General features: G+C 39.9%; 1 protein-coding gene across 2 annotated transcripts in view; it reads left to right on the plus strand.

The window, feature by feature from the left end:
- TMEM41A (transmembrane protein 41A) overlaps window positions 1-21,952 on the plus strand; it is a 327,557-nt gene that overhangs the window by 214,936 nt on the left and 90,669 nt on the right. For both annotated transcript variants that reach the window (XM_044075936.1, XM_044075935.1), the window contains exon 4: window positions 5,999-6,137. In XM_044075936.1, the coding sequence (XP_043931871.1) occupies window positions 5,999-6,137 (139 nt within the window). The remainder of the gene's footprint in view (window positions 1-5,998; window positions 6,138-21,952) is intronic.

Raw genomic sequence — 21,952 nt, forward strand, 5'->3', positions numbered from 1 at the left:
AAGTATAAGAATCAATCAGAGGAGGTTAGAAAGGATTGGGAAGAGATATTGGATAATCAGTTCACAAAGAAATGATGGGGGTGTTATATGTTTGTCTCCCAAATATCAACAAAATCTGGAAGATTTAGGATTTTTGCTTGGAAATGTTTATATATACATTTTTATACCCCAGGTAGACTCCAAATAATTTTTCCTCTGGTAGACAGCAAATGTTGGAGATGTGATGGGGAAGAAAGAGGTAACTGGGAACATATTTTCAGGGAGTATAATGAGTTGGCATACTTTAAAGATTCCCTGTTGACATCTCTGTCATAGATGATAGGTGAGCAAATTGGTATAACTAGGGAAATGATTTTTCTGAGATAAGATGTAGAATTGGAATTGCCTCGATATAGTAAGGCCTTGCTGAGTCTAATTATGGTGGCTGTCAAAAAGCAATTACTAGAAAATGGAAATCAAAGTCTAAACCAACTTCGTTAGAAGTAGTGAGTACAGTAAGAGAGATAAAACAACTTGAATTGGGATCTTTAGAAAAGGATAAGATCAAATTACATAGGAAAAAATGGAAATTGTGGGAAAAATACATACAGGGGAGGAATGAGGTTTTAAAGAAGGCATTATGTAATGTTTGACTGACAGTGATTGGATACATTATACATGATGTATAATGTTTGCAATTAAATTTATGTAGATATGGTTTGTAATGTAAAATGCTTGCAGCTAAGACTGGTTTGTTTTCATTTATATAAGTGTATAATTACCTGTGTCGTCATAAGTTATAATTTAATAAAGATGTTTCTTATTTAAAAAATGAATCTGTTGCCACAGCCTTAACACTGGAATTGGAGCAGTTGAAGTTTCTAGTGACTGTTAAATGAAAAAGTATTTCTTCCAGTACAGAGGACTTTAGGTCATCCTTATTTTAATTCAGTTCTTCTTCTTTCTTTCCTGGAGATTATTTGGGACTAAAATGCCATCCTTTTGAGTGACAACACAGACTCATTTGCTGGCATCTGATGGTAGCTGCAGTGTTTACTTTTTCACTATTCATCTCTTTGAGTTCTTCACTGAACACTGCACCAACAGCTGGAAAGTCACTGTTCCTTTTCATATCTGTCTTGGGTTTAGACGTGTGCCACTGCTTCTTGGATTGATGATCATGTTCCACCAACCTATAGTTGTTTTCCCTTTCTCCTGCCTATTCCAACTTAGCTTGTGGTTACATATACATCACTGTTAGTTTGGAGAACTGACTTCATGGCAACCATGGTCCAGGGTACTTGAAACAGCTTTAAAAAATGGTTGCACATTAGCTTCCAAGTCTTGAGAGCTGTGGTTCTAGCTTTTTATGTCCTGTGCAGCTTCATATACAAGGAGTCCCCTCCTCTGGTTCCATATGGCCAGTTAGTAATTAGGTAATTGAACAAACAAAGAATATGTACACTTCTACGCTTACTGCAGGGAAGATGTATAAGTTGTTTTTTTTTTTTTTTTTTTTTTTTTTTTGGTGAGGATTAACATCCTGGTGGAATTAATCATCATTATACACAGGTTCTTTAGTAGTCTTTAGTATTCTTATGAGCTCCACCTTAGCTCAGGAGATAGAGGGCAGTTGAAAGGGGATGTGATCTCCATGAAGTGAAGACAGATGTTCCTTTTTTGACTTCTACTATTCCTTCTAATTTCTCATCTGCTTACAGATTTGAGAATAAGAAGGCCAAGGCATATCCTGGTGTCTTACTGGTGACCTGAAGGACTTTGCTTTCGGCTGTTCTTCTGACATATTCCATTTCCTGGCTCTGGATGCATCAAGTCTGTGGTAGGACAGTTGCTATTAATTTGGGACTTAGTTTCTTTACTATTTCTGTTCTTTCAAGTAGACTTTTTGTGGAAATGTTGCATGTGCTGAAACCTGCAAGAAAACTTATGCTACATAGTAGAAATGGTTCTCCATTTAAACTGACAAGTGCTTTTTCCATCTCAGGTGGTAAACTTTTAGGTTTGTATGACTTGATTTAAAAAATGGTTTAATCCTAGTCTGTGTAATTCCATGGTCAGGATGATTGTGTCCACAGTCTCTATACATTATGACCTGGTGGAGGATAGGGCTTTGGCACAGAATATAGTCAAACAATTATAAAGAACTTTTTAATTCATTTGAACTGGGTAAGTTAACTGTTAATCTTGGACTTGTTCCAGATATGACTAAGGCCACAAGGCAGAGATAAATGCAGTCTTTATGGGCACTTTAAGCCAGCCAGCCATCATGTTTTTGGGAAATGGAAAGAAAACAAAGTATCCACAGAAACTCCAAGTGGGTATTGGCAGAATATACAAACTTCACACAGACAGCAACCAGAGATTAGGAATGAACCCTGGTGCTGCATGGCAGAGATCTTAGCCACTGAGTCATCACGCTGCCTTTTCTCCTCATTGAGACTTAATTTTTCATTGTAAGTGTCGACCAACAGCCTGGCTCATCAGAAGAAATGTCTCTTGGAGGAACTTGCTTCTCATAGTCATTGCAACAGTATAAATACGTAAGCTTCAAGTTTTAATCTGTAATAATTTCTTTGAACTGAAAGGACTAGTGTCCTTCAGAACTAATCCTTGCCTTGCTTCCTTTCAAAGGTGTAGGATGTTATCACTCGGGTCTATATTACAACGTTGAACTAAAACAAGTTCAGACGTTGTAATATGAACCCTAAAGTCTGAAAGTGGAAAATAGCAAAGCCACAGCACATCAATTTTTTTTCCCAGAGAAAAAAATGGGTGGGCCATTTTCAGGGCTTTGCTATTTCCTCCACTGTGGTGCGATCTCGGCGCTGGGTGTGAGGGGAGAAGCCCCTTACTTCAGTTTAGGTTAAAGATTGTTTTTTTTTTTTTGGTCATGGAACAGCGATTTTCTTTCCCTGGGAAAAAAATAGCTGTATTGTGCTTTCGGTTTTGTTGGGTTTCGAACATAACATTTCGATATTACAACGATCGAACTTTTGTAAGTTCAACGCTGTGATATAGACCCTTATCACTCACCCTGTGGTTCATCAATATCCCTCTTCTTTCTTATGCTAAACTCTGCAGGAGACTTGTTTAAGCCTTGGATGTCCCACAGTGTTTAGGGTTTTACCTATTTAGTGTGCATAACGTCAGGAAGACTGATGAGTTAATCATTCTGTCTGCTCCTGATGAGGACGAGGTTAAATTTTCTGAATGGAACCTGCCCAAATGAATTACCAATTCCACTGACATTTGCTTATCCACTTTTTGATACTACTGACAGTGCTTATTCACTGAGCTGAATCCAGTGCTTATTTCAGAAATGTTGGGCTTCTTGGTCATGGAGGTCTTTGCACCGTAGCCACCTCATTTTGGTGCAAGTCTTCACTATACATTACAGTTGGCTGTATTATTCCAGGAATGCATCAACATTTTCATATCTTCATTTCAAATCTCTACTGTCTGGCTCCTAATCAGGTGTCTGTGTCAGAGTTCTGCCTCCTCTTGATTTAGGGATATATGGCTACTGCTTGGCATCTTCTCATAGTTCAGCTGGGCATGTTTGAAGCTTACAGTGATATGCTGCTTAATACTTAACTTGCTAGTGTAGTCTGTAGTACATGTACACATGAAAGTATGTACATTGGCTATATGAACAAGTAAGAGTTAGTACACTTCATTGTTAACACCACGAAGTTTTACTTCAGACTGACTCAGAATACAGGATCAGAGGACACACCAGTCTAGTAGCAGTACCTTCCTTCAAGACACAAAATTGTGTGTATAATGCACACATTGTATTTACTGGTTCAGTATTACTCTATGTCTGTATTCTGTGTATCTTGTATAGCTGAGCCAAGAAAAGCTTGATTTGAGAAAATGCATATTTGACATTTATACAATATGTATGGTCACTCTAACAAATCATTATTTTAATCGGACTTCCAAACCTCTAGTTTATGTCGTATATGAATTAGAATTGTCCCTTTGAGCAGCTTGACTACCAGAAGAAGGTCTCTGTATGAGGATCATTCACAAAAGACAATTCTGGTTGAGCTGAACTATTACTCATCAAGCTATTTTCACTCTGAGTAGGTGGTGATCATTTCTCAATCTCCCTGCACTGGTAACTCCTTTGAGCTTAATAGTTCATTACCAACTGGACCTGTCATGCCATGAACTCAGTTGACTCTTTGATTTTTTTGGGGGGTTCAGATATGACATTGAACCTTCAGATTTGGTTTAGAGCAGTTTTTACTATGTAGTAGGGCATACTCTAATTTGGAGATCAGTTTACCTAACTCATTCATTCTTCTGGCTTCAGACAGAGTAGGTTAGTAAGTTTTTAGCATTCCATAATTTGTTTCCTCAACTTGTTAATAGTTTCCATGTGTATATTTAATTTAAGGAATGAGTTGAGCCACAGCTCAAACAAGTATTTGCATTGCTTGACTACGAGATATATGTTTATCTAGTTCAGAAATGTAGCAAAAGCAGTTGTCTTCCTGGGAAATATAATGGAAAAAGTGCTCATCTACACTCCTGGTAACTTTTTGTGTATAAACAAAATGTTGTGATGTGTAAGCAAACAAAAACAATGCAGACTCAAGTTATTTCAATTGGTGACTGCAATAAACAGAAAAAAAGATAAAAGTCCAGTCACCAAATCAGTGTTTCATGTATCAGTTCTTTCAGTACATAAAATCAAGTTCAAAGGTCTTGCAGTGAACATTTTATGCCTCATTAATTTTGCATTAAATGAAAGGCAGCTACCATAAAACAAACATGGTGGCGCGGCATCTTAGCGGAAACATATCTGCATCGCAGATGCAGGGTTTAGAGTTAAGTCGACCTCTCATCACTGCTTGTGTTTAATTTGCATTTTCATTTTGTCACCCTGGATTTTATCAGAATACTTCAGTTTCCTCATACCTCCAAAAGAACGATCCTGTTGGAAAAGTGACACTAAAAAATGTCTACGTATGTCCTACGTTCACTTGCAGTTGTGGCCTTGGTCATGGTTGAGAGGAGTCTCAGAAGGGCCATTTCACTTGCTCAGTTAAAATATGAATAGCGTTAAAATAAAATTAAAAAACTTGAGAACAGTCAGATATTTCAGTCTAGGCACTCCATAAAAGTTATGTACTGTGCAATCCAGATGCTGAAACCAGTCCATCAAGGGAAGCAAAAAGTAACAGCAGAGCTGACTGAATTTGTTCACTGACTCCTTGCTTGTGGAGAATTTGCTGAAGTACGTGTGAAATTTATAAAAAATGCATATCTTTGTAGGTTTGTGCTTTTTACATATGAGGAATCTACATAATTTTGCTCACTACTTAGTGTGTAGGTGAGCATTCCTTTACTATTATTTACATTTTGTTTTTAATTTATTTACATGTATTAATTAGAGTGCCCAGCTAGGAAGACCTATTTTCAGTGGAGTCCTGGCCAGAATATTCTCTAAGCATGTACAAGGCTAGTGTTTAGAGCTTCAGATTGCCTTGCATCCAGTACATAAATATGAACTTCAGGGGAGAAATACCTGTTAGTGGGGAGTGAGTTATCCTTTTTAAATAGGTGCATAATATGATACCATGTTTTTACAGAATCCTACTAAGTTCACTGCTGTTGCCCTGTAAAAAAAAAAACATGTTCATGCATTTTGTTTATGAATTTTTTTCTGTTACCTTTTGCTTGATGTTAAGTATATCACTGTCTCTCTTTAACCAGAAATTCAACCATTTCCTGTATGTTTTACCTAATTTTCAGCCTTTCTAAATTATTTTCCTCAGCAGCTCAGATGATATGACATGATGCAAAACTACTGATATTACTTTTAAATTCTTGTAGTCAATGTGGGACGAGAAGGAGGTGGGTGAAGGAAAGAAAACACTAATCAGATATCCAGAATGAGTATGAACAGTATTATCTCATCATGTTGTAACTGTATTCAGAATTAATGCATTCTCCTATTCATTTTTGTTTTCTTATTTTTCGATAGGTTGAAGAGAACCGCAAAAGCTTGTTCTTCTTTCTCCTTTTCCTAAGATTTTTCCCTATGACACCAAACTGGTTCCTGAACCTTACGTCACCAATCTTAAATATTCCTATAACACAGTTTTTCTTCTCAGTTTTAATAGGTAAGATGCCTAGAGCAGAAGTTAATGTATACAATGATATATATTTTTTCACTGTGTGGGAGGAAAACTTGCATGCTGATAAACTTTAAATTTGGGACGTAAATAAGTATCCTGCATATGCAAGGAATACATGCTAGTAGTACTTTTATTTATAAACCAGAGAGTAAGCTGACCTGTCCTTCCTGAAGTGTATTTGTTACACCTTTCTAATAATTAGTGCCTTATTTCGAAAGGCCTCTTTCTAAAACTAATATCTTATTTTCCTTGTAAACGCTGTCTTTTACTAAAGCTCTCTTTCTAACAATAGATTATTAATCTAAAAAAAGATTACCAAATGTGAAGTGTTTGCATCTTGATTATTTTATAGTACTGCCTTTATAACTTTATAACATCACCATACTAGATTTTCACAAATGGCAGGTAATTTACAGGCAGAGTATAGCCATAGTAAAAGTCACTTAGAAACTACACTGTTATTTTAAAAAAAGGTATAAACAAAGAGTTATAAGGTCTTTGATATAGTTAAAGTGTGTTCTTTGAAGTACAGAATGGCATCTAACATTAGAGGAGGCTCTTTAGCTGATACAGATTTTACTAGGCTTTTAGTTGAACAAAGTTGCACTGCTGTAACACCCATGCAGAATGAGATCTGTCACATCCTGCACATTGTCATCCCTCTTTTTCAAACCACTCAAAATGATAGGTGAACTGTTTTTGTATAAAATAGTTGTGGGCCAGCTCCAGTGGAATAGAAGGACAAGTACAGCTCAAGTGACTTGAGTTCAGTTAGTAACTCTGGTGTTTGACGAAGCTGTCAGGGAGAGTGGGTGTGCCTTTCATAGGAGGAGGGCAAGCCTGGTGTCTGTTGCAGCAGTTCTTCAGAAGAAGTAGGTAGGCCTGAGACCTGGGAGTTTGCTTGTGTTGCACCAAATTGCTAGTTGGTGATTTGCTTTCATTGAGCAAGTTCATGGGAGTGTGTAGTTGCATAGGGGAAAGTGATGAGGCTCCCAGTGTGATGTGGGTCGCATTTCATTCCACCTACAGGAGGGGGTTAGGCTCACTAGTAATGTCCTCATTACCAGTATACAAGCATAGCACCCCCCAATGGCTGTCCCCTCCATTAGAGAATAAATGGGCATGAGTCCAACTGCAGGGCAGACTTAATGGTCGTCAAGAACAGGGGCAAAAATCATATATGTAAAAAAATGTCTTAGAATGTTTAATGATACAATTAAGACAAATACAGAAAGCAGTGTAGCTAGAGTATAAGGTTTGATACATACATGTATGTGTTATTCAAATTATATATAATATTGCCGCGGTGGTGCAGCGGTTGCATTGTCGCCTTACAGCACAAGGTTCTCCCGTTCGATTCTCGGCTGGAGCACCTTCTGTGTGGAGTCTGCATGTCCTCCCCGCGGTCAAGTGGCCTTCGAAAGACATGCGTGAATGGGCATGCCTTCGTTAAAGGTTGGGTATCGAGATGGCACCTTGGCACTGTAAAAATCTACTGCCAATATTTAGCGGACCAGAGTTCCACTGTGGCAACCCCTAACCGGGAAAAGCCGAAAGAAGAAGATTCAAATTTTCATTTTGGGATACTACAAATAGTGGAAAAGGACATTAGGGGTGGTTTCTGGGAGAACAAACTAGAGAAGATGGAATTCTAGTGGCAGCTCAGATTTGATGCTACACTTGTCCCAGTAATAAATGATTGATTTTTGTTCACTAATGCCCATTTAAAAAAAAAAAAAAACTTTGATTTTGTAGCTAAGGATTGTATAAAGAAGTTAATTAGATAAGAGTTAATATGTTTATTAAACTTTTAATTGATAGGTGTGGTTTGAATTTCAGTTGTATATAAGGAAGTCAAAATGTAAAGTGCATGGTTCTGATGAAATCCTGATGTCTTTGGATCAATGCGCTTGACTGGATTACTATATGACTGGATTGTGATTCTGAAAGTTTTATTTTTTCCATTTGTTGGTCCATTTGTGGTGGTTCTAGCTGGACACTGCTCAAGGTATTAATAGTTTCCCTTGTTTTATAACCTCGTGAACACAGTGTGTTTTCTGAGTCATTTCTTTCAGTGTGTGGAGTGAGTGCTACAGGACCACCCTACGGTTTTGGATATCAATTGACTTTGCTTGTGATGTGGAAATCTTAATGATGGAATCGGGTGCAAACTGCTTGCCTTTGGATGGTAATGGTGCTCCAAAAACTTTGAATAATGAAAGTTTAACCCAAAACAGGGGCAATTTGTTGCAATTGGTAATGACTTTAACCAACCGTGTTACTCAACTTAAACATTCACTGGAAAGACTACAGTTCCCAGGAACCTTTGCAGCTTCCCAAACAGGGTTGAGTGTCATTGGCCAGGAAAAGGTTAACAGTAGAGTGATTCCGGGAACAATGGCTTCTGCGACAGAGTGTTCAACACAAAACTCTATTCATTCTGGTCAGATTTGGGTGGAACATTCAAAACGGGAACATTCTAACAAATTTCAAGACTGGTTAAAAGTAGATTATACCTTTGGTATGGATTTACAGCCTCACGACAACAGGGACATGCAGAAGAGACTGAATGATTTCGAAACTAAGTTAATGAAGGTACATAATCTTCAATGTGACCTTGCATATTTATGGGAAAATATAAAAAATAAAGAGTCGCGAGAGGTTTGAGAATATACAAATTCCCAAACAAGTTAAAGAAAGGACAAACAGAGTTTGATGAACTTTTAGAAATGTTTGACTGTCCATGGCATAGAGTTGATGGAATTTATCATTAAAATTAACAACAATAAAATAAAAGAACTAATGATTGAAATTGATAAGTTAAATGAATTGGTGGATAAAGATGTGCAATTTGGGATGTTTTCTGCTAAATATGATGTCATTTTTCACAAAGATGAACAGCAGGCAGAATTGAATTTTAAATGTAAACAAAAGAATTTGCTCAAGGATGAAAGTGAATATAGGGATAAGGTGGCATATCCCTTTCCTAAATCATATGAAACAGATAATGAGGTTTTTAATACAAGGGAGATGGATAGAGTGTGTAGTATTAATGGGGACCAGAACAAGAGATATAGGGACCCTGTATACAACAAGGAAATTGATGTGGACTATGAGCAGGAGTACCCACGCTTGAGGAGGTCTGAGAGGCTTCAGAATAAAATTAAAAACAGACCAAATGGTAATGTTTTAGGGTTTCTCTTGGAACAGAGGGAACAGATATACAAAGGGCAGGGACACAGATGAAGGAAAGGCAGTTACAACAAATGAATATTTTAGAACATATAGTCGAGAATTCTGTAATAACAACATTTGATGGAAAACTATTAAATTGTCAGGGTTTTAACATATTTAATTATACTAATTTGAAAGTTGATAAAAACTTTTTTTCTCTTCTAAGGTAGGGTGTCAAATTTTTACCGGCAAACAAGAGGTACATTGTAAAAACCCTCACTGAATTAAAATTATTCACTCGAAACTTGAATTTAAAAGAAGAAGTTATGTCTTACCATAATGTTCCATCTGTGTTGTTGAATTTCTTTCATTTATCACCGATGGGTTCAGTTCCGAGCCCTTGGAACCGAGTTGGCCTAATTACAAGCTTGCACCAGCCAAAAACTCTCAAGCTGAGCTTCTACCCACAATGCCCTTCTCCCTGTTACCTCACATTGAATTTGCCCATGTTATACAAGTAAAGCAGAGGCCATTTCTGAGCAAATGCCCTAAGACACCACTTGGACCCAAAGTATCCCCCAGGAGCCTTTGGCAGGGGAAAAAGGGTGGTAAGTGATAAATGAAAGAATATCAACAACACAGATGGAACATTATGGTAAGACATAACTTCTCTATCTGATGATGTTAATCTTCTTTCCATTCATCATTGGTGGGACAGAATCCCCAGCTACCTTGAGATCCTTGGGCGGCCCTTATGGAAGAACATTCCTGAGTACCATTGAGCCAAAGGCAGCTCTCCCTCTGGAGACCACATCCAATTTGTAATGATTGATAAAGATGTGGGGTTTAGCCCAAGTGGCTGCTGCACAAATGTCATCCATAGACACCCTGGAATGGAAGACTACAGAAGTTGCCATAGATCTAGTGGAATGCGTTTTAATATTCTGTGGCATAGGTTCATTTGCAAATGAATAAGTGAAACGTATGCAGTCCCTTAGCCATTTTGATAACGTGACCTTGGAGAATTTCCCATTCTTGGCCCAGAAAAGGAAATGAAAAGTTGGTCAGTTTTATGTATTGTTTTGGTCCTGTCTAAATAAAATCTCAATTGCCTGTGTACATCCAAGGAATGTAGGCAGTATTCTCCTTTATTAGAAAAGTTTGGGAAAAATACTGGTAGGTCAATAGACTGATTGATGGAAAAGTCAGAAACAACTTTGGGAAGAAAGGATGGGTTCATCTGGAGTGATACTCTGTCCTTGTGGAAGATTAGATAGGGTCTTTTGGTGCACAGTGCCTGTAACTCCGAAATCCGTCTGGCTGACATGATGGCTACCAAGAAGAGAGATTTCCATGACAAGAATTTGAGGTCACATTTTGTTGTGGGTTCAAGGGGGTGTTGAGTCAAAGACTGGAGAACTAAAGTGAGGTTCCATGGCTCCATAGGGTGTCTGATTGAAGGTCTAATGTGAGAAACTCCTTTGAGAAAAGTTTTACATAAAGTGCAGTGATATGAGAGGACTACCATCCAGCCCATTATGGTAATTTGAAATCGCTGCCAGATGTACTCGTATGGTAAAGGCTGCGGCTCCATCTTCAAAAAAGCTTAGATATTGTAAGACCGCTGTGACTGGAGACGAATACAGATCTAACATCTTTCCTTTGACCAAATAGAGAACCTTTTCCATTTGTTCCGATATAGTCTTCTTGTGGATGGTTTATGAGAGGCCAGAATAATGTCACGAACTGGTGAGGTGAGATCATCCTGCCTGGCATCTAACGGAAGTGGAGAAACCAAGTGTCAGCTTGAGACTGGACAGATTTTCTGGTGACTCAACCCTTGGGGGTGACAAATCAGGTCTGGAAGAGGGTCCAGAACCCACAGTGGATATAATAGATGAAGCCGAAGGAAGGGGAACCAAACTTGTCGAGGCCAAAAGAGGGCTATGAGGATCACTTTGCATTTCAACTGAATAGCTGTCTCTATGAATTGTGGAATCAGAGGAATGGGGGGATAGGCATAAAAAAGTCCCGTGGGCCAATCATGAATTAGCGCATCCCTCGGGGACTCCCCCTTTGGGGGGAATAGGACAAAATAGCTGCTGTATTAGCTGTTTGATGGAGAGGCAAAGAGGTTGCAGCAAGGCTGGTCCCAATGGCTGAAAATTTCTGCCGCTACTTCGGGATTGAGAGACCACTTGTGGGGCAAGAGAATACATCTGCTCAACTTGTCTGCAATCACATTGAAGCTCCCCGGGATATGATTTGCTATCAGAAAGTGGTTGGAAGCTATCGCACACTGCCAAATTCTCATGGCCTCTCGACACGGGGTAGGACTTGGTTCCTCCTTGCTTGTTGATATACCAGACTACTGACATATTGTCTGACTGAATTGCAATCGTTCCAGAAGAAAGAACCAGTTGGAATGCTTGCAACACTAACAGCACTGCTCTCAGTTCTAGAACGTTGATATGCAGGTTGACCTCCAACCTGGACCATGCACCTTGGATTGTCTTTCCCTGGAAATGCCCCCCTCCACACTATCGGGGAAGCATCCGTGGTCACAATGGCCTTGGGCTGAAGGGGCTGGAATGGGCGGCTCCAAAGTTCTGTGTCTGGCATCATCCACCAAAGAAGGTCCTGCTTGCAAGAGTTGGTTATCTGAATCTGAAAACATAGAGGGCGATGGTTCTGGAACCATTGAGAGAGAAGAAGCCATTGGAAAATTTGCATGTGCAGTTTCGCAAGAGGCACTATTGGTATGGAAGCTACCGTGGATCCTAGGAACTCTCTCATTGAGACTTTGTTTTGGCAGAGTTATCACCCAGAGCTGAAGCTTCAATCTCTGGAGTCTGTGAGCTGGGAGTGACACCAGGCAGGATCGGGTGTCGACTGCTCTGATGAATTCTTTCTGCTGGACTGGAGAAAGGTTGGATTTCCCCCAGTGCACAGTTATCCCCAAAATTTCTGCCAGAGAAAGGGTGTATTGCAGGGCTGTTACCAGAAGATGCTTGGTGGGGGCAGTAAGGAGCCATTCGTCCAAATATGGAAACACCCAGAATCCTTGCAGTCTCAAGTGAGCTGTAACCACTGCCATGCTTTCTGTGAACATTCTGGGGGCTATAGAGAGACCGAACAGCAAGGCACAAAACTGGTAATGATTGGCTCCTAGTCAGAAGCGAAGTAGACTCATGGAGCATTTGGCCATTTTGATGTGGTAATATGCATCCCGGAGATCTATCAAGCACATCCAATCACCCTCCCTTAGAAAAGGGAGAATGGACTGAACCGTGACCATCCAGAATTTGGTTTGGGCAGCAGACTTGTTCGAACTGCTGAGATCCAGAATGGATCTCCACTCCCCTGTCTTCTTTGACATCAAAAAGAATCTTGAGTAAAATTCGGATCCACATTCGTCTGGTGGGGCTAGTTGATGGCTCTTTTTTGATACAGCTTTTTTATTTCTGAAGCTGCTTCTTCCCCTCTTACTGGGTGGAACATTGGGAAGTTTTGTTCAAAGTTTTGGATAAGTGATGAGGGGAATGGTGTAACCTCTGTTAATGATATTTTGCACCCAACGATCGGTGGTAATAGAGTCCCAGGCAGCTTGGTGCAGAGAGAAACAACCCCTGACTGCTTCCAGAGGAAAGCAATCGGGCCACTTTCAGGAGTGCTGTTAAGGCTGCCCAGAGAAGGAGTATCTGGGGCCTTGGTTACGTGGGCCACCTCTGCCTCAATAGGATCATCTTCCAGAATTGTTACCCCCTCTGCCCCTGGGGGTATCATCATCACATGTGGCACGGAAAGGACCCTGAGATTTTTTGTGCCACATCTTCCTATTCCTCTGCTTCCTGGAAAAGGAACATTGAGGGTTGGAAAAACGTAGACCTAAGGCCGACAGGGTCTTACCATCCTGCTCACAAATGGCCAGAGTGTCCTTTACTTTGGAGCCAAACAGGGAAGATGCTTCGATAGGAGCATTCCGAAAGTAAGACTTGAAGGGATCCGCAAGGTCGCAAATGTGCATCCAGACATGATGTCTCATAACTATGCCTGAACCCGCAGCTCTAGCCACCCCTTTGTTTGCGTGTAAAAGCAGCCTCATGGATGAGTTGGAGATTGATTCCAGGGTTGCAAGCTGCGAGCCAGCTTTGTCCCTTACCTCATCAGACACCTGCCCTGTGAGTGTTCCTGAGAGTTTGGAGATCAAGTCTCTTTGGAGCCTTGTAAAATGTGCCAGGTAGTTCAGGGACCATATGGCAAAGGTCGCTAATGCAAAGACTCGCTTCCTCATTCTGTACACGGCCTGGGACTCCCTGTTGGGCTGGTGGACAGTAGGACTCTGTTCAGCTTGATCCTTTTTTGTGGCCACCGCCACCACCATAGCATTGACTGGTAAACCTCTGGACCAATGTGGGTTTTCCTCAGGTGGAGAAAGTATCTTTTTGGGTCTCAGAGGGATTGCCTCAACAGAATCAGGGTTCTTCCAGGTGCACTGCACCACAAGCTGAATTAGGTCATCTGCAGGCAGGGTCACCCAAAAGGTAGAAGGCCGGGCACAGAAAGCCTACAAGAACATAGACTCAGAAGAAGGATTAGTGGGCTTCCAGTCAACCCTCTGTTTCAGCATTTCAAGGATGTCTCCAAAGGAGACATAATTAGGGGGTGACTGTGAGGACCCTTCACTGTCATCGAAATCTGAGTCCTCTGTTAGGAACTCCTCAGGTGAGTCTACGTGCTTCCTCTTGCACTATCTCTTCTGTGGGGGCTCCTCAGTGAAGGCTGCTGAGGAAGACTCGGAAGAGTGGGTACCTTATACAGGGGGTTCCTGTTGCTTCCCTGCCTAGTGTCCCGGAGAGGTGGCCTGTGGCAGCTGTAGTACAGGGGGAAAAATCTGGGGTTCCAATGTCGGCGGAAGGCTTCCATAAGCAAGTGCCCTCTCCATCCCATGGAAAGCAGGTCCGCCCAAAGAGGGATGGGAGCTCAGAACTGAGAAGGACAACCTCGGAACTGGGGTCACACCCCGTTCCGCCAAACCCAGTCCCGAGGATGGATCCTCAAGCAGGATCGATGCAGGCAAAATTCCCAGCACCAAGGACGGAACCGAAGAAACACTCTGAACCATGCCACAAACCGAAAAGCCTGCAGCCCAATCATGGGGTTGAGGAAGGACGGACAGGTTCAGCAGGAACCAAGGACCAAAAGAATGGTCCCAGAGCCTCAGTGAGTTCCACTACAGGCGCCAGGAGAGGGGGTTCTGAAAAGGACGTCGGAGCAGGAGGCTTTGGAACCAGAATGGTCAAAGGAGGAGAATAGCATTGAGTCCATGGAGAAGTCAACCCAAATCCTGCAGGAGAATGGGCCCTGGAAGGTGTGGGTGTCCCCCTGGCAGCCAACAGCTGATCCACAAGACGCACCACATCAAGTTCTGAAAGGCTCCTGGTGGATCTAGTGGATACTCCCGATGGAGAGTCAGGTCGATCTAGGAATAGGCTGTACACTTGGCCTAGAAACGGATCTATGTATGGAGAGTATCGGGTCCGTGGTGGGGAATCTACTGGCACCGATGTCTTAAGTTTGGAGACAGGAAGCAGTGGGGTCAAATCCATTCTTGTCAGGGGTATAAAAGAGCTTGGTGCTGAAGGAGCACTCAGAGCCAATATGGGAGGTTCAGTCATCATTGCAGAGATAGGCATCAAAGGCGTGCACTGTGCCAAAGCAGTACCCTGTGCCGAAGTAGGCAAAACGAGGTCTGTAGTCAGTGCTGGAGACAGTATTGGTGCCGAAGCTGCTGCCAATATAGTAACAGTCATAGTACCTGAAGCAGATGAAGTTGGTGCCAGTGAGCCAGATTTATGCTCTGAAGAAAGTTTTTGCACTTGAGGTTTCACAGACTTACCCTGGTCACCTGAGGGTGAAGAGGGAACCGAATTAGGCCTTTTCTTATCCTTCCTAGAAGGGGTTGAGACCTCCGTCGCAGAAAGGGCCTTTGAAAAGGGCAACTTAAGTAGGCCCTTCAGTATGAACTTATTCTTGCACTCGTTCAGAGTCTGCTGGCTGAAACTTTGACAAATCACAAAGGGAGATTCCACCAAAAGATGGGGCAGCCCTAAGCAATCATCGTGAGAGTCACTATTCAGAAGTTTACCATTGCACGAAGTACAGTGCTTGAGACTTACTGTACCCTTCTTATCAGATATCATGAAAAGTTAAACACAACAATCAAAGTCTTCAGAGAAAAATGTAAATTCTATTTTCTCTATGTCTAAACCTATCTAAATATACACAGTATCTATCCAAAGAGTCAAAAACACACAACAAGACAGAAAAAGGAAAGGAGAAAAGAAATACCAGTGATGGTATTCAAGGAATACCACAAGGGTAAAGAGAGAAGGCTGTACCACCAATTGTACTTAAAACATTACCAAACAGGTAAAAGTAGAAGAGAAAAAGATGCAAATCTAACTGTAAATATAAACATTAATGAATATAAATCACAAATGACAAGAAATTAGACAAATTTTTCCACAAGATATCAAAAGGTTTCCACTTAGCTGAGAGCTCAGTTGAAATGCGGCTTTACGGCTACATGGCAAAAGAGATCAGAGGTAACAGGGAGAAGGGCATTGTGGGTAGAAGCTTAGCTCGAGAGTGTTTGGCTGACGCGAGCTTGTTATTAGGCTGACTCGGTTCTGAGGGCTTGGAACCGAACCCATCGGTGATGAATGAAAAGAAGATTAACAACATCAGATATAATGTTTAAAGATTGTGACAGCCATTTCAGTGAAAATGTTAAGTTATTTAAAAGAAAAAGTTGTTCTAACCCCCCCCCCCCCATTACACCGCTCTATAGCTATCTTTGAACAGTTATGTACACAGGAGATAATAGATTTGTACCATAACCATAGGAAAAGATTTTACAGTTTGTCCCCGTGAAGAGGCTAAGTTATTGAATGAATTAAGAGCCAGCCCAAATTTGAGGTTCATGAAACCTAACAAAGGGGGAAGGGATGGTCATTACTGAGAAGACAGATTACATTAGTCAGATTTTTATAATCTTACAGGAACAGGATAAATATGAAGTGGTGTCAGGGAATGAATTAAACATTGTGCATAGAAAAATACAGTTGTTATTGGAGTATTCTTTGTTCCAGGGCACTATTAATGAAGAGATGTACAACTTTTTAATTAATGAGCACCCCACCATCCCAACGGTTTTCAGGATACAGAAGATTCATAAGAACATCATGAACCCCCCCCCCCCCGTAGATTGATTGTGACTTCTCACAATAGTTCTACCTATTCCTTGGGGATATTTGTCTATAGACTGGTAAGAAATTCAATAATGGCTATTTAGCACATTTTAAAAGACTCCTGGGATTTCCTTTCTAGAATAAAGGAAGAATTTTATACAGACCTTTTGTTGTTTCTCCACCATTGATGTGGTAGATCTATTTACTTCCATTCCACATCAGGAAGGGCTTTATTTGTATCAGAAAGCCTTATTGGAGAGAACGATCCTAAGGGGGTCCTTATTAAATTTTACTATGTTGGTGATGGAAGTTATTTTGAAAAACAATTTCTTTATCCTTGAGGGAGAATTTTTCAGACAGACTTGTGGTGTGACAATGGGAGCTAGCTGTGCACTACTGTTTGCCAGTTTAGTAATGTTTTCTTGGGAGAAGAAACATATTTTGGAGAGCCTCTACAAGGACCACTGGTTTTGTTACCTAGATTTTTGGATGTAGTTTTTATTTTATGGAAAACTGCAAGTAGACATGAACAGTTCACCAATTATATTAATGGTATTTGCAGTTATTTCCATTTGACATCAACACACTCTAAGTGGAGGGTGGATTATTTAGATGTAACCTTGACCAAGGACGTGGATGAGGATTGCTTTTGTTCCAGAATTTATAGGAAACCCACATTTTTGAATGATTATTTAGATTTTTGGGAGCAGTCACCCAGAATTTATTAGGAAGAACATAGTTAAAGGCCAGCTGGTCCGAATAGCTAGGATGTGCTCAGAACTGGAAGTTTGTAGGAACAAAACGGGCACTTTAGTAGAGTTTTTTTATTGAAATGGGATATCCCTTGCAGTTGGTTCTTTATACCTGTGAACAAGTGTTTGAAGGATGGGGGACGAGATAGCTGCCTTTATTAGGAGCCCCACTTTTGGACAATAAGTCTGGGAATAGCAAGGGTCCCTACATTTACTCTATGGTTTTGACTTGTGGTGAATTGAGTGGAAGAGTTAGAGACATATTGTAAAAGAATTGGGTGATATTTAAGGGTAATAATGAGTTTATCAACACCCTTGGTAACATTCCCAAATTTGTTTATAAAACAGATTTGAAGTTAAAATTCTTGGTAGAACACCCAGTGATCCCCCAGAAGTTAAATTTTTAAAGGAACAGAGAAGTGTGGAGCTTGTAGATATTGTAGACACATTCTCCAAGAAACAAATATATTTGTTGGACAGCCCCCTTTTAATGTCAAACTTGCTCCAGGAAATTGTGGGTCTAAGGGCTTGGTATACATTGCAATATGTCAAGGATGCCAACATTTTTATGTTGGTAAAACTGAAAGGGTATTCAGAAAACGTATATATGAGCATTTATACGCTATTAAACAGGGGAATGAAAATAATGCCAGTACAGACATCTTAAAAACTTACCAACTTGTGGAGAATTTCATTTTAGGATACTACAAATAGTGGAAAAGGACATTGGGGTGGGTTCCGGGAGAACAAACTAGAGAGGATGGAATTCTACTAGCAGCTCAGATTTAATGCCACAGTTGTCCGAGGAATAAATGATTTTTGTTCCCTGATGTCTATTTTAAAAAACAAATCTTTGATTTTATAGCTTAGGGTTTTAGGTATTATAATGTTTTTTAAGAAGTTAATTAGATAAGAATTAATATGTTTATTAGACTTTTAATTGATAGGTGTGGTTTCAGTTTCACTTGTATATAAGGAAGGCAAAATGTACTTTAGTACATGGTTCTGATGAAGTCCTGATGTCTTTGGACGAAAGCACTTGACTGGATTACTATATGAGTGGATTGTGATTTTGCACATTAAAGCTTTATTTTTTCCATTTGTTGGTCCACGTGTGGTGGTTCTAGCTGGGCACTGCTTGGGCTATTAATAGTTTCCCCAACATCACCATACTAGATTTTCACAAATGACAAGTAATTTACAGGCAGAGTATAGCCATAGTAAAAGTCACTTAGAAACTACACTGTTATTTAAAAAAAAAGTATAAATTAAGAGTTATAAGTTCTTTGATATAGTTAAAATGTGTTCTTTGAAGTACAGAACATCATCTAACATGAGAGGAGGGCTTTAGTTGATACAGATTTTACTAGACTTTTAGTTAAACAAAGTTGCACTGTTGTAACACCCATGCAGAATGAGATCTCTCACATCCTGCACATTGTCATCTTTCTTTTTCAAAACACTCAGAATGATAGGTGAACTGTTTTTGTATAAAATAGTTGTGGCCGGCTCCAGTGGAATAGAAGGACAAGTACAGCTCAAGCGAATTGAGTTCAGTTAGTAACTCTGGTGTTTGATGAAGCTGTCAGGGAGGGTGGGTGTGCCCCTCATAGGAGGAGGGCAGGTCTGATGTATGTTGCAGCAGTTCTTCAGAAGTAGGACGGCCTGAGACCTGGGAGTTTTCTTGTGTTGCACCAAATTGTTAGTTGGTGATTTGCTTTCCTTGAGCAAGTTCATGGGAGTGTGTAGTTGCATAGGGGAATGTGATGAGGCTCCCAGTGTGACGTGGGTCACACTTCATTCCACCTACAGGAGGAGGTTAGGCCCATTAGTAATGTCCTCATTGCCAGGATACCAGTGAGTATACAAGCAACATTTGTGACTCCTCAGTTGCACACCCCCCCCCCATGGCTGTCCCCTCTGTTAGGGAATAAATGGGCATGAGTCCAACTGCAGGAGACACCTGATGGTCATCAAGAACAGGGGCAAAAAGCATATAGGTAAAAAAAAAATGTCTTAGAATGTTTAATGATAAAATTAAGACAAATATAAGAAACAGTTTAGCTAGAGTATGAGGTACAATACATACATGTATGTGATATTCAAATTCCTAATTAATTGTTTTAGGCTGAAGCAAGCACAATGGTTGACATTTAAAAATGAGTGCTATACACTCACACTGCACTAATGTTTGGGAGTTCACTGCGCAAGGCAGCTCACAGCTAAGAAGGCAAGCATTATTTATTGTCTTTGAATCCCTAAAGCATTCACATGGCAACTCACTATGTATCGTTTATCTGTGAATCCCAGCCTAAGTTGCCAACAGTCCTCACTTGTGCTTCATTAGCTGCATTGAAAATTTGTAAGAGTAGAGAGTTCAGACTTACACAATGCAGGTATATACTTGACTGCACTTTGGTCAAAGGTGAGTGTTTCATATTAAGCTTTAGTCCAAAGTCTGTCTTTTAATATTTTTCATTGATCATCTCTAACCTGGAATCTCAAGACCTCTTAGCACTAGTCTAGCTGTGCAGTAGACTTTCAGTTGTACTGAGTGAGATTCAAGAGACATAAGTTCTGAAACTTGTTTTCCAAGAAAGTGCTTCAGATTTGATACATCCAAATGCAAAATATAGTCAGTAATAAAAATGTTTAAAATATAGTATGGATGCTCTTTTAACAACTGCAGAGAAAGACATCCTGAAGATCATAATCATTAAGCAAATGAAGCAAGAAAGCTAAAAGGTATTAAGTTTGCAAGCCAAAGTATACTTGCAGTATGCATTAACATCCAGGAAAATCAAGACCTCTACTGATCTTGTACAACAAAGTATACAAAGCAAATTCAAATAAGTAGGTGCCTTCTTGAATAATGCCAGTTATGTTGCTTCTTAAAAGACTAATATGAGTAAATTTATGCTTTAGCTGAGTTGCCCAAGTTGTTTTAGTTCAGGTAAATGTTGAACACCCAGTATCACTTGCGAATGACATGGATATTTTTTAAATGAAACCAGTAACCATTATTCAAACTACCAAAAATAAAATGCTCTTGTTCACTAATCCAAAAATAATGAACATCATTGTGTTACAATCCAACAGGCCAAATGGTTACCAGTTACAGCAAGAGCAACACTTTTAAGTTGCTAAATGAAAACTACTGTCCCCCCACTCATTCACTGATGAACGATCACAAGATTCAAGGTGCTTCTTTTCATTTAAAAGGCGTGAAAGTGCTTGGTGAAAGAGGCCAAGTCTTTCTCTGAACATTTGTGAAAATGCCTTGTTCAAGACAGACCATGCATCCTTAACAGTTAAGTGAAATTATCAACCTTCAAGAAGAAGCCACATCTAGACCTTACTAAAGAATTTATTTATTTACTATTTGTTAACTGGGTAAGTGGGCTGGCCTATTGACCTTTTTCAGCCACAACCTAGTCTCCATGAACAGAGCCAGAGCATGAAATAATGGCAAATTGAACAGATATTATACACCCAAAGCAAGGCTTGTAGATAAACCCGTCTTTAATTCACAGATAAAATAAGGACATAAGCATTTTCGTAGTATCACTACTTCATCAGATGTAAATCACAACAGCAAAACCCCTCCTTAAATACCATTAAAATAAGTCACATGTATCAAATCATTTACAAATTAAAGGAATAAGCACTATAAAACATTAAAATAGCAGCACTCACAAAAACATACAAAAAACTGTTTAAAACAGCATTACTTCATAACATAATTAATGCATCAATGCCTAAAATAATTCATTTTCTCTTCCGGGCTCTAGCCTTGAGTTTAGGTCTCAGTGGAACCCTGTCATTCAGGCCATGCCCAAAGTCCCCTCTCATCCTTATTATCCATTTCGGCTCCAACAGTTCTGTTTGATTTCTAATATTTCCCTTTCTATTACTTTCCATAACTTGTCCAATTACTAAAAATTTAAAATAATGTGTTGTATCAGTCTCAGAGATACGCTTGAAGAGAGCGCTCACTGTATCATTCTTACCTATATGGTAGTAGTGCTCCCTAATTCTGTCTTTTAATGCTCTATCCATCTTACCAATATAGAATTTTTTTTACATATGGTGCAGTGTGCCAGGTAAACAACATGGAGAGTATCACATGAGGCTTGAACACTAAACCTATAAACCTTACCTTGATCAGGGTGACTAAACACCCCACTACTATCTATATATCTACAAACTTGACAGTGTCCACATGCTAGGGTACACCCTTCATGTGCAGTAGGCTGTTTCTGTTTGGGATAACATAACCGTCTCTTAAGTGAATACATATTCTTGTAGACAAATGATGGTCTTACATCAACTACATCAGTGATGTCTCTATCTGTTGTCAATACTGCCCAATGTTTCTCTATAACTTCCTTATAAAGCCTGACATCACTAGAGTAGGACAGACAAACTCAGTCTACTGTTTCTATCCACCTCTTTTTCAGTTTTCTTCTCATACTTCTCTCCAAAATAAGGCCTGGCTCTAGTGTCTCTTAACCTAACTACTTCTTCAATGTTCTCAGTGATCTCATGATGTTTATATCCCCTTGATATTAATGCATCTTTCAATAGCCCAGTTTGTGTATTAAAGTCAGATTCTCTCACA

Source organism: Protopterus annectens, chromosome 6.part1 (genome assembly GCF_019279795.1).
Source record: "Protopterus annectens isolate FY-2018-M chromosome 6.part1, PAN1.0, whole genome shotgun sequence".
Lineage (NCBI taxonomy): Eukaryota > Metazoa > Chordata > Ceratodontiformes > Protopteridae > Protopterus > Protopterus annectens.